Genomic DNA, 20,000 nt, shown 5'->3' with positions numbered 1-20,000 from the left:
TAACAATACATAATTATACAAAAATTACAGTATATATATATATATATATATGCCTGGTTTCTATGGCTGGATGCCCTTCCTAATGCCAACCATTTCACAGAGTGCTTGTTACGTGCCAGTAACAGTGAGGTCACCAAATAGGTAACACGGTCCCTCAACTGAGCTGGGGGTAGTTATGTTGGGGTGGATTTCTACTAGGAGAAGATAGGTTAGAATATGAATAAAGGGTTAGAAATAAGTGACCACACACACACACACACATACATATATATATATATCTGCCAAATCAGATTGGAGCCTGGTGTAGCCATCTGGTTCACCAGTCCTCAGTCAAATCGTCTAACCCATACTAGCATGGAAAGCGGACGTTAAACGATGATGATGATATATATATATATATATATATATATATATATATATAAGAATTTAAGGATTGGAGAAAACGCATGTTATAATTGCATACTTTATTCCTACATATGTTTCAAAGGATGTCATAATGTCTTACGTTTAAGATGATTCCCATGCTTTCCCTGATGAGAAGGTTACAATTTTAATATCAAAGATCCCTATGGATCACACAGGTTGTAATCCTTTGAAACATATGTAAGAATAAAGTATGCAATTATAACATGCGTTTTCTCCAATCCTTAAATTCTTAAATATACTCAAATACCCAAAATTTCAAGGAGTTCCTGCCTTAAAAACAGGAGCTAACCACAGTTATTTTGTGTTCTTTGCTACATTGGTTTCTATTAACCCATTTATTCTATCAGAAGAATTTTTATTCATTAAGATAGAAGAAATACACATAATTATATATATATATATATGTATATATATATATATATATATATATATATATATATATATATATATATATATATATGGGAATAAACAACAAGGAAGATCACATACATCAGACTCTGTACTCCTTGATACACAATGCCTCAATAAAAAATAGGATGGTCAGAACTGAAACATCCTTGATCATAAGCCTGCTGGATTAGGGTGGTCCTGGGGTTAAACAAGAAAATGGAAGGAGACATTAGATTATGTAGTCCTAGGTAGACTCTGTTTGTATAAAGACAGGGTGGTCAAAGCTGAAACATCTTTGATCATAGGCCTGTTGGAGCAGGGACCACCTAAGGCTAAACAATAATAAAAACATTAGATAATGTAGTCCAAGATATACAATGTCTTAAAAAAAAAAAACTAGGATGCCAACTGCTATAACATCTTTGATCATAGGCCTCCCTGACCGGCCAGAGACCGCCTAGGGCTAAACAAGAAGAAAAGCACACATTCAATGATGTAGTCCTAGATGCACTATGGCTGAATTAAAAAAAAAAAAAAAAAAGATGGTAACTGCTATAACTTCTTTGATCATAGGCCTCCCTGACCAGAGATCACCTAGGGTTAAACAACAAGAGGAGCACACATTCAATAATGTAGTCCTAGATGCACTATGGCTGAATTAAAAAAAAAAAAAAAGATGGTAACTGCTATAACTTCTTTGATAGGTATGCATGCTGGGCCAGGGGTTGACCGAGGGCTAAACAACTACTACAGCAATATCATCACAAGAGATCCACCAACACTGATGCCAACACACAAAGCCGGTTCTTACAGATTCAAACTGGAAAAGGATTGGAGAAAGAAAAAAAACAAAAACAAACGAAACAAAAAAAAAACAAACATAGATTTAACTTCTCTCACACAAACACAAACACACACACACACACACACACACACACACTTGCAGAGAGAAGACACCGCACACAGACAGACACATGCATGCATCAAGTGGGCGTTAATATGGGGAGCAAAACCAATTATATTTCAGTGAACTACCTACTTTGCCATGTTTCTGACAATGATATAATGCAAACAATCAGAGATAATGACAAAAGAAGTAACTGTCAGCCTCGGGTGATGATTTACGGAATGTCAGCCTTAGGTGATGATTAGAGAGATGAAGAGAGAGGGGGAGACCGAAAGAGAGACTAATTACAGAAATTTTACAGTAAAGCACAAACACAGATATATATATATATATATGTATATATATATACATATATATATATATATATATATATATATACACACCATTCAATTTTAAACATACATGGCATTAAACTGCATGAAGCACACAATTCACAACAGGGCTCTCTTAAGTCTTCCCACTTGTGACTTCCACTCTTTAGTGGACGGCTGTGTGCTCTCGTTTGATTATTGTTTAATAGCCACAGGGCAGACAGGATCCAGCAAAAACTATGATCAAAGATTGCACTTGTTCCGGCTATGACTGTCCAGTTTAGTTTGTTATTGAAGCATAGTGTAAAAAAAAAAAAAAAAAAAGGTCGCAAGTTGACAGAGTTATTAAGAACCCGGGGGGGGGGGGGATAGTATTAGTTCTGTTATTCTCGGTTCAAATCCCACCAGGGCCAACTTCACACCTCGTCCTTTTAGCGGGGGTCAATAATCAAAGGACCAGCATTGGATTAGGATTAATTTTTCATCTCCCTCTCCAGAAGAAATCAACCATGGTCAAATTTGGACAGGGCCAGAATCTAACAGGTTTGAAGATGCCAAACACAAGATGTACATCATTAACCCTTTAGCATTCAGATTCCTCTGTCAAATATATGGCTTATTTATTCACGTTGTTTTGGATTAATCATGGATTATCTTGCAGCTTCGAGATTACAAAGATGTGATTGTTTTATTTTTAGAATAACATTATAGGGTAGGTGTGAGAGGCTGGATCTGGTCAGTTTTGACATGAAACAGGCAGAATATCTGGGCTGGACATGGCCAGATTAAACACTATAGGGTTAATAATACTCATTTGACTTCATCAGAGGATTGGGGTCCCAAAGAAAGGGTCGGCATGTGTGTGTGTGTGTGTGTGTACAACAGAATTTAAAATCACCGAAAAAAGCTACACAATCACTAAATATACATTTCTTTTAATTGTATCAGTCATTGGATCATGGCCTTGCTGGAGCACCAACCCTGAAGGGTCCAGCTGAATAAATTGACCCCTAGTATTTACTTTCTCAGGTCTGGTACTTGCTCTGTTAGTCTCTTTTGCCGAACTGTTAAGTTATGGAGAAGTAAACAAACAAGCACTGGTTATCAATAAGAAGAGATGGTCGCGGCTGGAATGCTTTTTGATCATAGGCTTGCTAGGTCAGGACTGACCAGCAGCTGAACAACAACAACCACCACCACCACCACCACCACCACCAGACACTGAATCTTCGTTAGTGCCAAATTAGGAAAGTTTTTTCTTTTTAAAGTCATGAATCATTGGACAGAAGGAAAAAAACAAAAAAAAAAAACAAATATAAAAAAAACACAAAATGTTTTTTTTTGGCACTTAATGAAAGGAAATAAGTTCTATAGTGATTAATTAGATTTAATGTAAATTTAATAGGAGGAGAGAGATCGAGGGGTGGGGCCCAACCGTCCATACGTACCGCATGCACGTAGTGCCACTAGCCCCCGCCCTCATAAAGTCACTGCTGAATACAGAATACACAGTCTCCAATATGCATGAGTAGGCCACCAAATGACAGCCACCTCACCCTACCCACATGCTTGGTGGCTGTGCCAATACCACCACCGCCACCACCATGAATACCAACAGCTAAAGTACCCCCCTGCCTTCCCCACCCCGGACAAGAAACGCCCACCTCTCCTCCCCTTCCCTTCAAGGATAACATCTACTACTACTACTACCCCCACTGTGTTCGCACATATATATACATATACGCACACATACATATACACACACACACACACATTGAGGAACAGACAGAGAGACAGACAGACAGACAAAGACCTGTACTTTCTGGAAACAATTGTTGCACTGAACAGCTTAAGAGGTCATTGTTATTGATCAAGGTGGACGGTGGCGACTGAGGGACGGGACACGGACAGTTGTGACAGAGGTGGACATTTGCAAATGAGGTGGACACACTGACGAAGGAAACGGACAGTGGTCAATGAAGTGGACATTCATGACAGACAGGTGCACTTGTGACTGAAGTGGACATCTGTCTCACCTCCCCCCTTCGCCCGCTGTATCTTCAATATCATCTGTTCCTCTATGCCAAAAGTTCTCAACAGGGACAGTACCACAGCACTACCATTACAGAACCATACCACTACTAATATCACACCAGTGCTACCACTACAGCACAAACACCAGCCTGCACGTGCTACCACAGCGGTATACCGCCATCATTCCACCACCCTTCTCTGTTTCCCTTTGATCCTCTTTCCTCCCTCGCCCATCACTACTCCACTCAAGTGCATTTCTACTTCAGACTCACATCAAACCCGAGTTATGTCATCAGGTCAGCTGTAGGTTTTGAAGTGGTGGCGGTGGTAGTTGTTCATTGGTCAGTTGAAGATGGTGTCATATTTGGCAGTGATGTTGACCTATTACCAGTACATTATGATGTAGCATGGTCAGTTTACCTCAGGAGACAGAGTCCAGGAGTGATTATACCGTGGTCAGTATCTTAATAGCATTGTAGCTTGTTGTGATGACATAGCTGTAGTGTGCTGTGGTCATTTGTATAACTGGACAAAGCTATAGTCCAGTGTGGTCAAGTGTATGGACTGGATAGGGTTATAGAGTTGTGTGGTCAGCTGAGTTTGGACAGAGCTATAGTGTTGGGTAGTCACTTGTATTATTAGACATAGCTATAGTGCTGTGTGGTCAAGTGTATGGACTGGATAGGGTTATAGAGTTGTGTGGTCAGCTGAGTTTGGACAGAGCTGCAGTGTTGGGTAGTCACTTGTATTATTGGACAGAGCTATAGTGCTGTGTGGTCAGTTGAACGTTTGGACAGTACTATAGCGTTGTGGTCATTCATATAAATAGACAGAGCCATTGACTTGTATGGTCAAGAACAGAGCTGTGATCAGCTGTATAACTAGACAGTGCTATGTGGTCATTTATGTGTTTGGACTGTGGTAGTATTGTGTGGTCAGTTATGTTTGGACAGAACTATGGCATTGTGTGGCCAATTCTCTATCTGGACAAAGCGATAGAGTTGTGTAGTCACTTGGACAGAGTTATAGCCTTGTATGGTCTTATGTGGTCAACAGTTAACAAAGAATTAGCCATCATTTCAGTCAATGGTCAGCATGGACAAAAGTATGTGACCAGTGCCCACATTGTCTTCTTCTCACAGTTCTGGCTCATAAGGGCTGGTTTCTCGGTTTCATTGGCATGTTGGTTCCCCACCTGGATGGGACACCAGTCCATCTCAGGTGAGCTGTTAGATGCAGGAAGAAAGAGTCATCAGAAGTCTGTCGTTACCTTCTGCCGGAGCCATGTGGAGCTTAGGTGTTTCGCTCATTAACACACACACATCGCCCGGTCTGAGATTCGAACCCTTGATTCCTTGACCACGAATTCACTGCTCTAACCACTAGGCCATGTGCCTCCCTCCTCACAGTAAGTCCATTATATTCCTTTCGTGTTTTTTACTGAATACAACAAACCTTGCTATTGTAGACCAACACCTGTCTTGTCTCTTCGGGGTTCTGTTTTATCGTCATCTTAACGTCCACTTTTCCAAGCTGGCATGGGTTAGATGAAGTTTACAGTTGCAGATTTTCAGTAGCTGGATCCCTCATGGCCAGACAGGTTCCGACAAAACACTGGAAATGAATGACACTGCTTGTATAACAGGGACACTCATTTACAGCTATCACATAATGCCAAGACAAGGAGACACAAAAAATGCAGACACACACACACACACATATGATGTGCTTTTTTTAGTTTCCATCTGCCAAATCAACTGACAAGGTTTTTGGCCAGCTTGAGGCAATGGTAGAAAAACACTTGCCTTAGATGGAACACAGTGGGATTGAAATTGAAATCCTGAGGTTGGGAAGCAAGCTTCTTAACCACACAGCTACGTATAATAGATACATACATATATATAACTATATATATATATATATATATATATATATATATATACACACACACACACACATAATGTATGCATCAAGGAGTATCATTAGAATATTTGTCAAGGAAACCTCTTTACAAATATTCAATTCAAATGACATGGGCCAGTCCATTTTAATGTAAACAGATACCTCAGAGATGGGAGAGTCCATACCCAGAGCAGGAGATGCAAGTATGCGCAACAGGTTTAAACAGGAGATGTCAGTATGGCATTGGAGGTGGTGGTGGTGGTGGGGGTGAGCATAAGTGTCTCATGTAAATAGATGTGATGGGGATGGGGATGGGGGTGGGGGGTGGGGTACAGTGAAGAAGAGGTCACTTTTAGCGCTTGTCTTTTTTGCTGGTTTCAGTCATTGGACTGCAGCCATGCTGGGGGCACCACTTTGAAGGGTTTAGTTGAAGAAATCGAACCACACAAAACTCCATTTTTTTTTTTTTTTCAAAGCCTAGTACTTATTCCATTGGTCTCTTTAGCTGAACTGTTAAGCTAGAGACCTAAACAAACCAACACTGGTTGTCAAAAAATGATCGGGAATGAACACAAAGACAAACACGCATATACTCTATTACATGTTTCACTCATTTGACTGTAGCCATGCTGGAGTACTGCCTTAAACGGTTTTAGTCGCAACTCTATGAAATTATAGCTCTTAAATCTAACAGAAACAAGAGAGTGGGTTAGGTTGGCGTAATGGTTAACACACTTATCGCAAATATAAGAGTTGTGGTTTCAAGTCCCATGCATACTGACACACATTTTTTTTCTGTTGAGGACCAATGTAAAAAACATTTCTAAAACACAGAACTGGATACTGTTCCAGTAGTCAGTAGGATCAACAAAATAAGTACGCGTGCACACACACACACACAAGCTTCTTTTAGTTTCCACCTACCAAATACACTCACAAGACTTTAGTCGGCTCATAGCTCTTGTCCCAAGGTGTTGCACGGTGGGACTGAACTCAGAACCAGATAGTTGGGACGCAAATTTCCTACTGCACAGCCATACCTGTGCACAGTCAACGACCGCCAGGGAGTATGATCCGAGATAAACTTATCCGCTGTTTCCTTATCCTGTTTTTTTTGATGAACAGAGGAATGTGCTGCTGGGGGCAGGATCGAGGGAGTTTTAGCTGCGATTTCTGACGCACCGATTGATCACGTGGAAGCCCCCCCCCCACTCCCTCCAGCAGTTTACAGAGCAGGGAAGAGACAGGTGGCGGTGGCGGTGGCGTACAATTCAGGCAATGGATAGTGATGGAATGCAGGCGGCGGGGGGGGGCGGGGGGGGGACGGCGGGAGGATAGGAAGAATGGTAGCGGTGCGAGGTGTAAATTGCGTTTGATGATGATGCAGTGACGAGGAGGAGGAGGAGGAGGAGGAGGAAGTGGAGCGGGAGAAGAAGAAGAAAAAAGAAGAAAACGAAGAAAAAGACAAAAAAAAAACACAAAAGATGAAGACAAAGAAGAAGACGAAGGGGGAAGAAAAGGAAGAAAAACTGGAGAAAAAAGGATAACTAGTAGCAGTGGTGGTGGTAGTAGTAGTAGTAGTGGTGGTAGTGGTAGTGGTAGTAGTAGTAGTAGTAGTAGTAGTAGTGGTGGTGGTGGTAGTAGTAGTAGTGGTAGTAGTAGTAGTAGTAGTAGTAGTGGTGGTAGTGGTGGTGGTAGTAGTAGTAGTAGTAGTAGTGGTAGTAGTAGTAGTGGTGGTGGTAGTAGTAGTAGTAGTAGTAGTGGTGGTAGTGGCGGTGGTAGTAGTAGTAGTAGTAGTAGTGGTGGTGGTAGTAGTAGTAGTAGTGGTGGTAGTGCTGGTAGTAGTAGTAGTAGTAGTAGTAGTAGTAGTAGTAGTAAGATAAATACAAGCCCTAAAGACAAGTTATGACAGCTGTATTTGTTCTGTGAACTGTTTTTGGTATTTCTGCGGTAGGAAGTACACTGGCACACACACACACACACACACACACACACACACAGACACACACACACACGCACGCATACACACACACAGACATAGACTTATTAAATAACCAATGAAAACACAGGCTCAGGTCAGCTGAAATGCAAATTACCTGGCGGCTATAGAGGCCTTTTTGGGTTTTTTTTTTTTTTTTTTTAGTGTGTATACGTGTAAGGGTGTGTTTGTGTGCGTGTTTGTGTCTGTACATGCACGTACGTCTATCTATGTGTGTGCGTGTGTTTCTCTATGTATATATGTAAATATGTGCATGTAGGTGTGTATGTGTGTGTGTGTAAATATATATATATATATATATATATATATTTATACACACACACACACACACACACAAACACACACATGTCCAGAAAAAGACAGCAAGATACACAGAGAGCTGGAATGAATGAGACCTCCCCCCATCCACCCCCACACACTTTACCAAGACAGCAACATCAATATAAGCGTGGTGGTACGTACACACACACACACACACACATTGCATAACACAATATCCCAATGGAATGTCATGGTGGGAGAGGGACGTTTTCGTAGTATAATAGCAGCAACAGAACTGCATGCGATATAGTAATGTCCCGACCCTCCCACTGCCACCACACCACCTCCAGCCCCAATAATCTTCATATTACCTGAGGCTAAAGGCTATTCCCCATACAACATCATGCCCCACCCCCACCCACCCACAGTATGTGTCATTGCCCTGGACACTAAAAGTGGATTTGACACCAAGGAATAGCTATGGGACGGCAGTGATGTGTGTGTGTGTGTGTGTTGAGGTGCCCTAACGAGGAGACCCATCCGAGTCACCCACACCTTGACAATTCTATGATCTGTCACCTGTCTATAGAACAGCCCTTCAAGGCTCTGTACTTGGTCCCTTTCCATTCTGAGGTTTTACAGTAAATGTCTGTGATAACATAAAGCAGCAAGCTAATAGAATCATTACGGCACCAGGCAAGATGTTTAGCGATATTTCATGCATATCTTTACGTTCTGAGTTCAAATCCTGCCAAGGTCGATTTTGCCTTTCATCCTTTTGGTGGGGGTTGATAAAATAAGTGCCAGTTGAATACTGGGGGTTGATGTAATCAACCTCAGAGCACTGCCTTAAAGGATTTTAGTCAAAGAAATCAACCCCAGGACTTATTCTTTGAATGCCGTTCCTAACGCCAACCACTCCAAGAGTGTAGTGGGCGCTTTTTACATGCCACAGGCACAGGGCCCAGAGGAGCTGGCATCGACCACTTATTCTATCGGTCTCTTTTGCCAAACCGCTAAGTGACGGGGACGTAAACACACCAGCATCGGTTGTCAAGCAATGTTGGAGGGACAAACACACACACACATATATATATAAATACACACACGGCATGTGTAAAATTTGAATGAAATTGGTTCTGTAGTTCTCGAGTTTTAGGGATTCACACAGACAGACAGACAGACAGACAGACAGACACACATTCTCATTTTTATATATATATATATATATATATATATATATATATATATATATATATATATATATATATATATATACATATATACAACGGGCTTCTTTCAGTTTCCGTCTACCAAATCCACTCACAAGGCTTTGGTCAGCCCGAGGCTATAGTAGAAGACACTTGCCCAAGGTGCCACGCAGTGGGATTGAACCCAGAACCGTGTGGTTGGTAAGCAAGCTACTTACCCAACAGCCACTCCTGCTCCTTATAACATGAGTATCATAAGAACCTAAAAAAAAAAAAAAAAGGGTCGAGAAATACAGACCTAGCTGATTAGTGACTAACTCAGCGGATGAGTTGTCGACCCAGCAGATTGGTGGCTGACCAGATGGATCGAGGGGTTGGACCCTGGCAGCTTCCAACTACGAAGGTTGCCCCCCACCCCCTCAAACAAAACAGCCTGGACTGGTGAATGTCTGGGGAAATTCAGGACTAGGGGAGGTAACTTCGGGTATACTGCTACCACCCCCAAAAAAACGAAAAGTTAAAAAGCAACACCAATTGCTAACCTCCATTAATTTCGTTGCCAATGGCGACGACGAAAGATAGGAGAATATCGCCCCCACCACCACTCAACATAGATATACTTCTGGACAAATCCCCAGTAAATCATGGCTACTAGGGTCTGCACAAGAACATGGCTAGAGAGGGCTCTTCTTCTCCTGTTGGTATATTAAACTAAAATCAAACAATGCCAAAACAAAAGTTAACCAAACAAACATCTATTTTTTCTATTAAGTTTATTGACGATGATGATGATGATGGTGATGATGACGGCGGTGGTGGTGGTGGTGGTGGTGGTGGTGGTGGTGAGAAATGGGACAGCAGTAATGACGAAGACGACGATGGTGGTTAGGATTATAGTGATGATGGTGATGCGATAAAAAGTAGGATGACAGGCTATGGATGATGATGATGATGGTGGTGGTGGTGGTGGTGGTGGTTGGTGGTGGTGGCTGCGGCAGCGGCGGCGGCAGTGATGGCGATGGTGTGGTAATTAGGATGCAGTGATGATGATGATGTTGGTGGTGGTGGCGGCGGCGGTGACGAGGAGCCAATGATGGCAAGTGATAAGGGTGAGGACAAGGATGAGGACGAAGATGATGGCGATGATGATGATGATTGCGGTGAGGTGGGTGAAGAGGGCGGCGAAGGTGGCAGCGGTGGCAGCAGCGTTTGTCACAGAAATGGAAAGAGACAGCAGAAGAAGAAGAAGAAGAAGAAGAAGAAGAAGAAGAAGAAGAAGAATTGGAAGAAGAAGAATTGGAAGAAGAAGGACAGCAGATGTAGACAGAGAAAGAAACAGAAAACAAAACAAAACAAAACAACAACTGTCTTTGATTCCTGCTGGCTCCAAACCAATTTGGAACAACAACAACAACAACAACATCTGGATGATCAGAAGTAGTAGTAGTAATAGCAGTAGTGGTGGTGGTGTTGGTGGTGGTTGACTAATAGTTGTGGGTCATATCTACTGGAATCATGAGAATATTTAAAGGAAATTACACAAAACAAGCAGCAGCAGCAGTAGCAGTAGTAGTAGTAGTCGTTAAACTGTTCCTCTCTTCTGTTACAGCGCATTCTTGTCCTATTTATTATCTGCGGAGGTAATCACTGTTGTAGTGCTGGAGTGGTATTGTTGGTGCTGCGGTTTGTGTCGTAGTGTAAGCGATCGTTGTGTCGGTGGTGGTAGTGTTGCGGTGTGTTGGTTGTGTCGTAGTGTAAAGTGGTTGTTGTTTGTGTTAGCAATGGTGTGAGAATGGAGTCCGAGTTTTGGCAAGATGCACACACATGCATACAGAGAAACACGCATACACACAAACTATCTTTCTCTTTTTTACACACACACACACACATACACAAACGCATAAGGATAAACACCCACCCACACAAACTCTCTCTCTCTCTCACATGGACACACACACACATACACAGAAACGCACATACAGACATGCATGCACACACACATGAGCACAAACTCTCTATCTATCTCTCTCTCTTTCTTACACACACACACATTTATTTAAACTTTATTAAAAGCAAAACAAACACTCACCACCACCGCCACCACTGCCGCCACCACCGCCGCCACCACCGCCACCACCACCGCCACCACCACCCTGACCAAGTCCAAGAAATGCCATCGTTCATATTTAGCACAGTTCGAAAAACAAGTTTCAAAAGTGGTCAAGCTACTTCAAATAGCCTCCAAAACAAACAGACAACTTAATCACTGACCAACCATCAGTAAAAAATATGATTCACAAATGTTTTACCATAAATTAACTCGTCTAATTACTTCTAATCGACTTAGTTATTACCATAAAAAATAATTGGAATACTAACTTTTTTTCAAAAGTAATCTAAAAGACAAGATTTTCTTTAATGGTGGACTCATCAATTTTTTCTATTCTCTTCACCATTTAGCATTTAAACCGGTCGGATCCGGTCCAAATACTTGACCTGTTTTCTGTTCAACCCAGCCAGATCTAGCCTGTCATACCTGCCCTGCAATGCCACTGCATCTATCTTTTTATCTTTTAACTGTTTTCAGTCATTATACCGTGGCCATACTGGGGCACTGCCTTGAAGAATTTTAATCAAACGAATCAACCAGAGGACTTATATTTTCTTCACATGCCCTCGTCCCCTCTCAGAATTCCTTGTCTTCCAAGTTATTTGGTGACCCTGTTCGGTGCTGGTGCCACATAAAAAGCACTGACTCTACTCTGCGGGGGCGGTTGGTGTTAGGAAGGACATCCAGCCGTAAAAACCATGCCAAAACAGACACAGAAGCATGGCACAGGCTCCTGCCTGGCCAGAAAACAAGACATTTGTACTCAGAGCCCAGAACTGGTTTCAGCCGGTTTGGTAACGAAGGGGTTAATCCTCAAGCATTCTGATTACTCTTTCGAATGCATTACTTATTTATTCACATTGTTTTGAATTAATTTATGCATTAACTTGTAGTTTCAAGATTCCAACAATACAACTGTTTAACATCTAGGATGACATTGTAAGGTAGGTGTGAGGGACCAGCACAGGGGCTTTCTATGTGGCATCGGCAAGGATGCTTTTCACATGGCACCAATATAGACGCTTTCTTTGTGGGGCCAGCATGGGTGCTTTTCACGTGACACCAGTATGGACGTTTTCTATGTGGGGCCAGCATGGCTGCTTCCTATGTGGGGCCAGCATCAATGCTTTCTATGTGGGGCCAGCATCAATGCTTTCTATGTGGGGCCAGCATCAATGCTTTCTATGTGGGGCCAGCATAGGTGCTTTCTTTGTGGGGCCAGCATGGTTGCTTTTGACATGGCACCAGCATGGATGCCGTGTATGTGGCTTCAGTACAAGTATTTTCACATGGTGCCGTACTTTATACACGTATAATTTAATATGGGTGTGTGTCTGTGTGTCACCCTTTTATTGCCTTAACTTCGTATGATGCTTGTAAATGAATGTCACCACCATAGGGGCTATGCCTATATGAATCTAGATACCCCTCCCCCCACACATTGCCATTTAGAGGTCGGACACTACATTTAATGAGCCTAGATTAGTGGTTCACAACCACAGCTCCAACAACCGCGTATATTTCTCCATAAATATTAATTAATATAAACATTTAACTTTAATTAACTTGCCCTTTACTTACTTACTTAAGTGCAGGGCTCCCTAAAAGAAAAATCCAGGTTTTGGATTGGACCCAGATAATGAAAATGGTTTGGAGCCACTGGTCTTTAAATTCTCATGCCAGAACACACACACACAAAGCCTTGTAATAATTACCAAAGCTTCATTGAGGACAAAAGCTATTTATTGGAAGGACTCCAATGGCAATTGGTGACACACTGACCACAATGAGTGAATGGGTGGAGAGAGAGAGAGAGAGGTGGGGAGGGCAGAAAGTGATGGAGTGGGGGGAAGAGACGGAAATGTTTCTTAGATGGGTGCACACATATCAGGGGTAGATGTTTGTATGTGAGTGCATCATGGGTGTATTCTATATGCATGCTGTGTGTGTATGTGGGTATAGCAACCTATATTTCACCACACTAATTTTATCACAAGAATCTCTTATCGGAAAATCACAACTTCACCATGGGTGTGTATATGTGTACGGGTATATATATATATATATATATATATATATATACATACATACACAGATACGTGCGTAGTGGTGGTGGTGATGACAACTAAGTGATACGGTTGAAGGAATTACGGTTGTGAGGGAGATGGAAGTGGGGTAGGTGACACAGCTACATGTTTGTATGTATGTATGTATGTATGTGTGTACATACACATACACACACAGTGCTGGCATAGAAAAATGAATGAATGAATATATATATATATATATATATATATATATATATATATATATACACACACACACAACTTATATATATTTACACACGCCTAAGATGCTGACAGTGGTGGAATAGTGATAGGGGTAGAGATACAGGAGTGGGGAATTGGTGGTGGTCGGGTAGGGCAGACAGACACAGTAAGCGGGGGTGGGGGTAGGGCGGCACACTCCCCCCCACCTATCCCCCCACCCTGCAAAAAAAAAAAGACACCTTCCCATCCAACCCCGAAACAACATCTTGTAAGGTAATGTAGTTCTGCATACTACCTGATAAGAGAGGGTGGTCATGACTGGATTGATAACAGACCTTGGATTTAAAGGAGTCATGTCAACCACTAAGACGACTACTACTACTACTACTACTTTTATGACTTTTAGCAGCAGCAGCAGCAGTAGTAGTAGTAGTAAAGAGACAGGCTACATGTTAGAGAATGGGTGAATGAAGCAAGATAAAAAATATATATCAGGCATGGCTGTGCGGTAAGAAGCTCGTTTCCCAACCACATGGTTCTGGGTTCAGTCCCACTGCATGGCACCTTGGGCAAGTGTCTTCTACTGTAGCCTAGGTCCGACCAAAGCCTTGTGAGTGGATTTGGTAGACGGAAACTGAAAGAAGCCCGTCGTATATATGTATATATATATATATATATATATATATATATATATATATATATATATGTGTGTGTGTGTGTGTATGTGTGTGTGTGTGTGTGTGTGTCTGTGTTTGTCCTTCTAGCATTGCTTGACAACCGATGGTGGTGTGTTTATGCTTCCGTCACTTAGCAGTTCGGCAAAAAGAGACCGATAGAATAAGTACTAGGCTTACAAAGAATAAGTCCTGGGGTCGATTTGCTCGACTAAAAGCGGTGCTCCAGCATGGCCACACAGTCAAATTGACTGAAACAAGTAAAAGAATAAAACAATATATATATATACACATGAAACTGTAAACATGATGGAAGTGAGCAAGAGGCTGTTACATCAACAGACATCAACCCCCCCCCCCGCCCTTGCTCTTAGTCTTTCTCCTCTTCCTACTTGCGCCTTCCCCACCCCTCCCCAAACATCAACACTATATAACATCCATACCCACCAAACCCCACCTGTTCTGCTTCATACCTTGCTAACCTTCTTAAAACTTCATTCAACTCAAGACACAGGGTGTGTGTGTGTGTGTGTAGGGGGGTTGGGAATCGACTGGTGGTGATAGGGGTGGGGGTGGGGACCAATTAGTGTTTATTTAACAACACCCCATACACACGTGTACACACACACACACACACACATGAATGACAGAATAACAATTTATGCAAAATAACATACACACACATCACACCACACACACACACAGAAACGCACATCATGCTACATAGACACACACCAACTTAATACACGCATACATTACCATACATACTCACACCCTTACATTTACATACTGCTATGCACACATATAAACAACTTGCAACACACGTATACACCACTCTACATACACACATACTGCAACATCATACAAATACACACACATATATATATATATCACTAAACACACATACGCACATCAATGTACATATACCACCCCATATTTACACATACTGACATGCACACACACACACACACGCTGACCAACATAATATATACAACAATATATATATATATATACCTACAGAAATACATACCAACCTATAAACACATTACAAACAGAACAAGGTGTATATATCTTTGAAATAAATAAAGGTGGAAAAGTATACGTCTGCTGTATGTATAATTAAAGCAGTGAAAAATGGTATGCATGTATGTATATATATATATATATATATATATATATATACATACATACATACATACATATATGTAGGTGCAAGCGTGGCTGTGTGGCACCTTGGGCAAGTTTCTTCTACTATAGCTGTGGGCCGACCAATGTCCTTGTGAGTAGATTTGGTAGGCGGAAACTGAAAGAAGCCCCATATATGCATGTATCCATATGTGTTTGCCTTTGTACTTGTGTTTGACCCCCCCCCACCCACCCACGCAGCACTGCTTTACAACTGGTGTTGGTGCGTTTACATCCTTATTTCGTAGTTATTCAATCAGCCCCTTTTGCTGTACCGCTACGTTACAGGGTTGTAAATAAACCAACACTTGTTCTTAAAGGGTGGCGGTGGTGGTGGTGGTGGTGTCAGGGACCAACAGACACACACACAAGGCTTTGGCCAGCCTGGGACTACAATAAAGAACAACGATAGACTAATTGAAAATTTCACTTCACTCAACTGAAAACTGTTCGAGGCAGTGCCCCAGCGTGGCCACACTCTAATGACTGAAACAAGTATAACATACACAGGAACCAAAAATTAAATAAAAAAAAAGCTAAAAGACTCTCTCGGTGATTCAAGCGACTGTTATTAAACAGGAAGGTTTATAGAATCTCGATACACTCCCCCACTCCCACCCTCCCTGACTTCTCATTGTTTATTTACTTAATGATAATTATTGGAAGCTTCCTGTCCTTTTGTAATTTCAGTATCGGTGGAGAGGGGGGGGGGGGGGGAAACGCTTGCTCATTAATGGATGTCAATTTCTAAGAAAAGATAAACAGTTATTAGGCTTGCAGAACGAGATCTGCCTTCGGGGTTTTGACTTCCATGGGACCCTGCAGCAGGGGAAAGCAGAGCGGGAATGGTTAGAATAGGTGCAGGCAGGGGTTGTCTGCTTCGGAAGCCTGCTTTCTAACAATGTGCATGCAGAGGTTCAATCCCACTGTACAGCAACCTTGTACACATGTCTTTTAACAGAGGCACAGCATGGCTGTGTGGTAAGAAGAACACTTCTCAACCAACATGGTTCCGGGTTCAGTCCCACTGCATGACACCTTGGGTAAGTGTCTTCTACTATAGCCCCAAGCCGACCAAAGCCTTGCGAGTGGATTTGGTAGTCATATATATATATATATAAGTAGCAAAGATGTGCAGGTGTGAATTTATTAATTACAACAATATCTTCAGATATCTTCACTTAGCTGGGTTGCGTTGTCTGCACACATGACAGGAATATTAGGTACAAAGACCCCTACATGGAGTCTTGATATTTCATATTCAAATAATATTGTTGGGGGTCTGCAGATTATACCGAACTAGCAAGGTGCCTCAGTTTAAGTAACTAATTCAACTGAATCTTAGGAACTCTAGGTGTTTTCGCTCAATAAACACTCACAATGCCCGGTTAGGGAATTGAAACTGCGATCCTATGACCGCGAGTCCGCTGCCCTAACCATTGGGCCATTGTGCCTCCACTGGCATCGTGACAAAACACACCGAGTGCACTAATGTTAGAAGTGACGGTGTAGGGCTGTGAAAACTGAGAAGTGACAAAAATGAAAGGGGGGGGGGGGGAAACAATGGACGACTTCGAATTCATATGTTTAAGGAGAACACTCAACATCAAGTGGGGCTGCAAAAGGTTTGACACGATACAACTGAGACGACGAGGGGCATCGACAGGGGCAGGAGGGAAATAAGACGCAGACGCTGGAATTGGATCAGGCAATTCTGAAGGGAAAAGAGCAGCAGGGTACCCTAAAAGGTACAGAGCAAAGGGCCAATAATAAAGAAAGGAGATGAGAAGGGTAGAGAAGCTGGAATGTGACCGAGAACAGGGGCAGAAAACAGAGCTGGTTGGAGAGATCGTGTTGCAGCCTTAAGTGCCTTGTGGCACAGAGGGAAGTAACAAACACTTTATAATGTGGTGGTGCTAGGAAGAGCACCCAGCTGTAGAAGTAATACAGAAGAATTATTTAGGGGATCAAAGACTCCAAATAAGGCTGTGACAATCCCTCTAACCCATGCTGGCAAGGAAAAATTAAAGGTATGAAGATATTGGAGGGCCAAATAGTTTTGGAGAAAACATGGTTGATCATTTTAACGCCATTACACAGGCTGGTTTGAGCGCGTGTGAGTGTGTGTGCGCGCGTGTGTGTGTGTGTGTGTGTGTGTGGCTTAGTGGTTAGGTTGTTGCACTCACAACCACAAAATCATGGTTTCAATTCCCAGAGGGGACAATGCGTTGTGTCCTTGAGTAAAGCACTTCAGCAAGTCTACTCAAATGTAGGTAACCCAGTCAAAAGTAGGTCACCGTAACACTGCACCAAGTCACCTAGTTACAAGTAGGTCAGGAGGCAATTGCTGAGCTGCCTCCTCTAAAATAGGTCAACATGACATTGCTCCAGTTCACCCAGTCTTAAGTAGGTCAGCAAGCCAATTGCTCTGAGCTACCTACACTAAAGCAGGTCACTATGACATTTCACCCAGTCACAAGTAGGTCAAGAGGCAATTGCTCCAAGTCACCTACTCTAAAGTAGGTCAGCATGACAATTGCACCAGGTCACCCAGTCATAAGTAGGTCAGCAGGCCACTGCTCTGAACTACTTACATTGAAGCAGGTCACTATGACATTGCACCAAGTCACCCAGTCACAAGTAGGTCAGCATAACAATGCAGTGAATCATCTGACATGAAGTAGGTCATAACGACATCGTACAAAGTCACCCAGTTAAATGTAGGTCAGAATGACATAGCACCAAGTCTGAAAGTGGTCATTACAACACTGCGGCAAGTGACCTAGTGAAATTTAGGTCACTATGACATTGTACTCTAGTCACCCTGTCGAATATAGATTATACAGTTCTATATCCGAGAGATGAAGAGTTCTGTACATTATTTACATTTGACGGATATTTGTCCTTGTCTTGTTTATTTGTTCACACAACGTTTCGGCTGATATACCCTCCAGCCTTCATCAGGTGTCTCGGGGAAATTTCGAACCCAGGTTTGAAATCTCCCCAGGACACCTGATGAAGGCCGCCAAGCAGATCAGCCGAAACGTTGTGTTAACAACAAACAATTTTTTTTTTTTTCTACGCAATTCCTTATAAACATGGGGATAGATGTGGGGACCTAGAAGAATAAAAAAAGGAATCAACGGGGGTTCAAAGGTAAAAAAAAAAACAAATGGTTGAGTAAGACTGCCTTAGACAAAAAAGATGCTGCAAACATAGGATAAAAAATAAAATGCAAATCTCTCCATGACCCTCCACACATGTATACTCTGGTGAGGGCAGTTTATTACAGATAGTTCAGACAGGGGATGCCCACCCCTTTTGTTACTGGGTGTCAATTTGAATTGGTCTTCACATCACACATGCACGTGGCCACCGCATTATATAAAGCAAGGTAACAGAAATTGAAACATCAAATATTTCCAAAATAATACTGAAAAAAAAATTGTTCTTGGTGCAGACTGGTGACACACAGACAGACAGATATAATAAAATGGATGGATGAATATATGTACAAGAAAGACAACAGCAACAATAACAAGAGATCAAAGACAGACAGACAGACACGGAGAAAGGTAGGTAGGTAGGTGCCTTACCCTGGAGTTTAGGCTCAGTAAAGTCTTGATTGTAATCCTTCAAGGTTTCCCGTAATTCCTCATTTTCAATCTCTATATTTTCAACATGCTGCACTTTCTGCTGAAGGACTATGCCATGTTCAAGACACGGTACTGGATCTGCAGAACAAAGAAAGAACAGAACTTAATAACCTACTGTTGAATGCATTTAAAGAGTGCTTCACACAAACACAAAAGGATTCCTTCTGTTTTCTTTAAAAAAAAAGAAAAATCCACCCACGGGGTTATATAATATTTGCCCAAGGTCATATGCAGTGAGACTGAACCTCCAGCCATGTGGCTGAGAAGTACATCTCTTACCTACACAGCCATGCCTCTGAGTGTGTAAACACACATACACACATATTACATACACACACACTCATACATACATACATATACACTCATCCAAGATAGTGACTTTACAGTACATTCACCAGAAAACCACATTAAAATATACACACACACACACACACACATATCCACAAATGTGCATACATGAGAGTGAAATTCCAACAAGTCATGTGACAAAATGGTTTTAACCTTTAAGAATCTCTAATAGAATGAGAAGAACACACCAACGAAGTATATAATACGAGTCTATATATATACACATGTTGATTATACGCATATACACATTATGTATATAAAAATGTGTGAATGTGTATATACATCATCATCATCATCGTTTAACGTCCGCTTTCCA

The 20,000-nt window shown here is 41.9% G+C and overlaps 1 protein-coding gene across 13 annotated transcripts in view; it reads right to left on the bottom strand.

Moving 5' to 3' along the window:
* LOC106877929 (homeobox protein cut-like 1) overlaps positions 1–20,000 on the bottom strand; it is a 301,609-nt gene that overhangs the window by 109,602 nt on the left and 172,007 nt on the right. For all 13 annotated transcript variants that reach the window (XM_089346233.1, XM_089346234.1, XM_089346240.1 and 10 more), the window contains one exon: positions 19,277–19,414. In XM_089346233.1, coding sequence (XP_089202359.1) covers positions 19,277–19,414 — 138 coding nt within the window. The remainder of the gene's footprint in view (positions 1–19,276; positions 19,415–20,000) is intronic.

Source organism: Octopus bimaculoides, chromosome 30 (assembly GCF_046866305.1).
Source record: "Octopus bimaculoides isolate indiv1 chromosome 30, ASM4686630v1, whole genome shotgun sequence".
Taxonomy (NCBI): Eukaryota; Metazoa; Mollusca; class Cephalopoda; order Octopoda; family Octopodidae; genus Octopus; species Octopus bimaculoides.
This window is presented reverse-complemented; position numbering and strand designations above follow the sequence as displayed.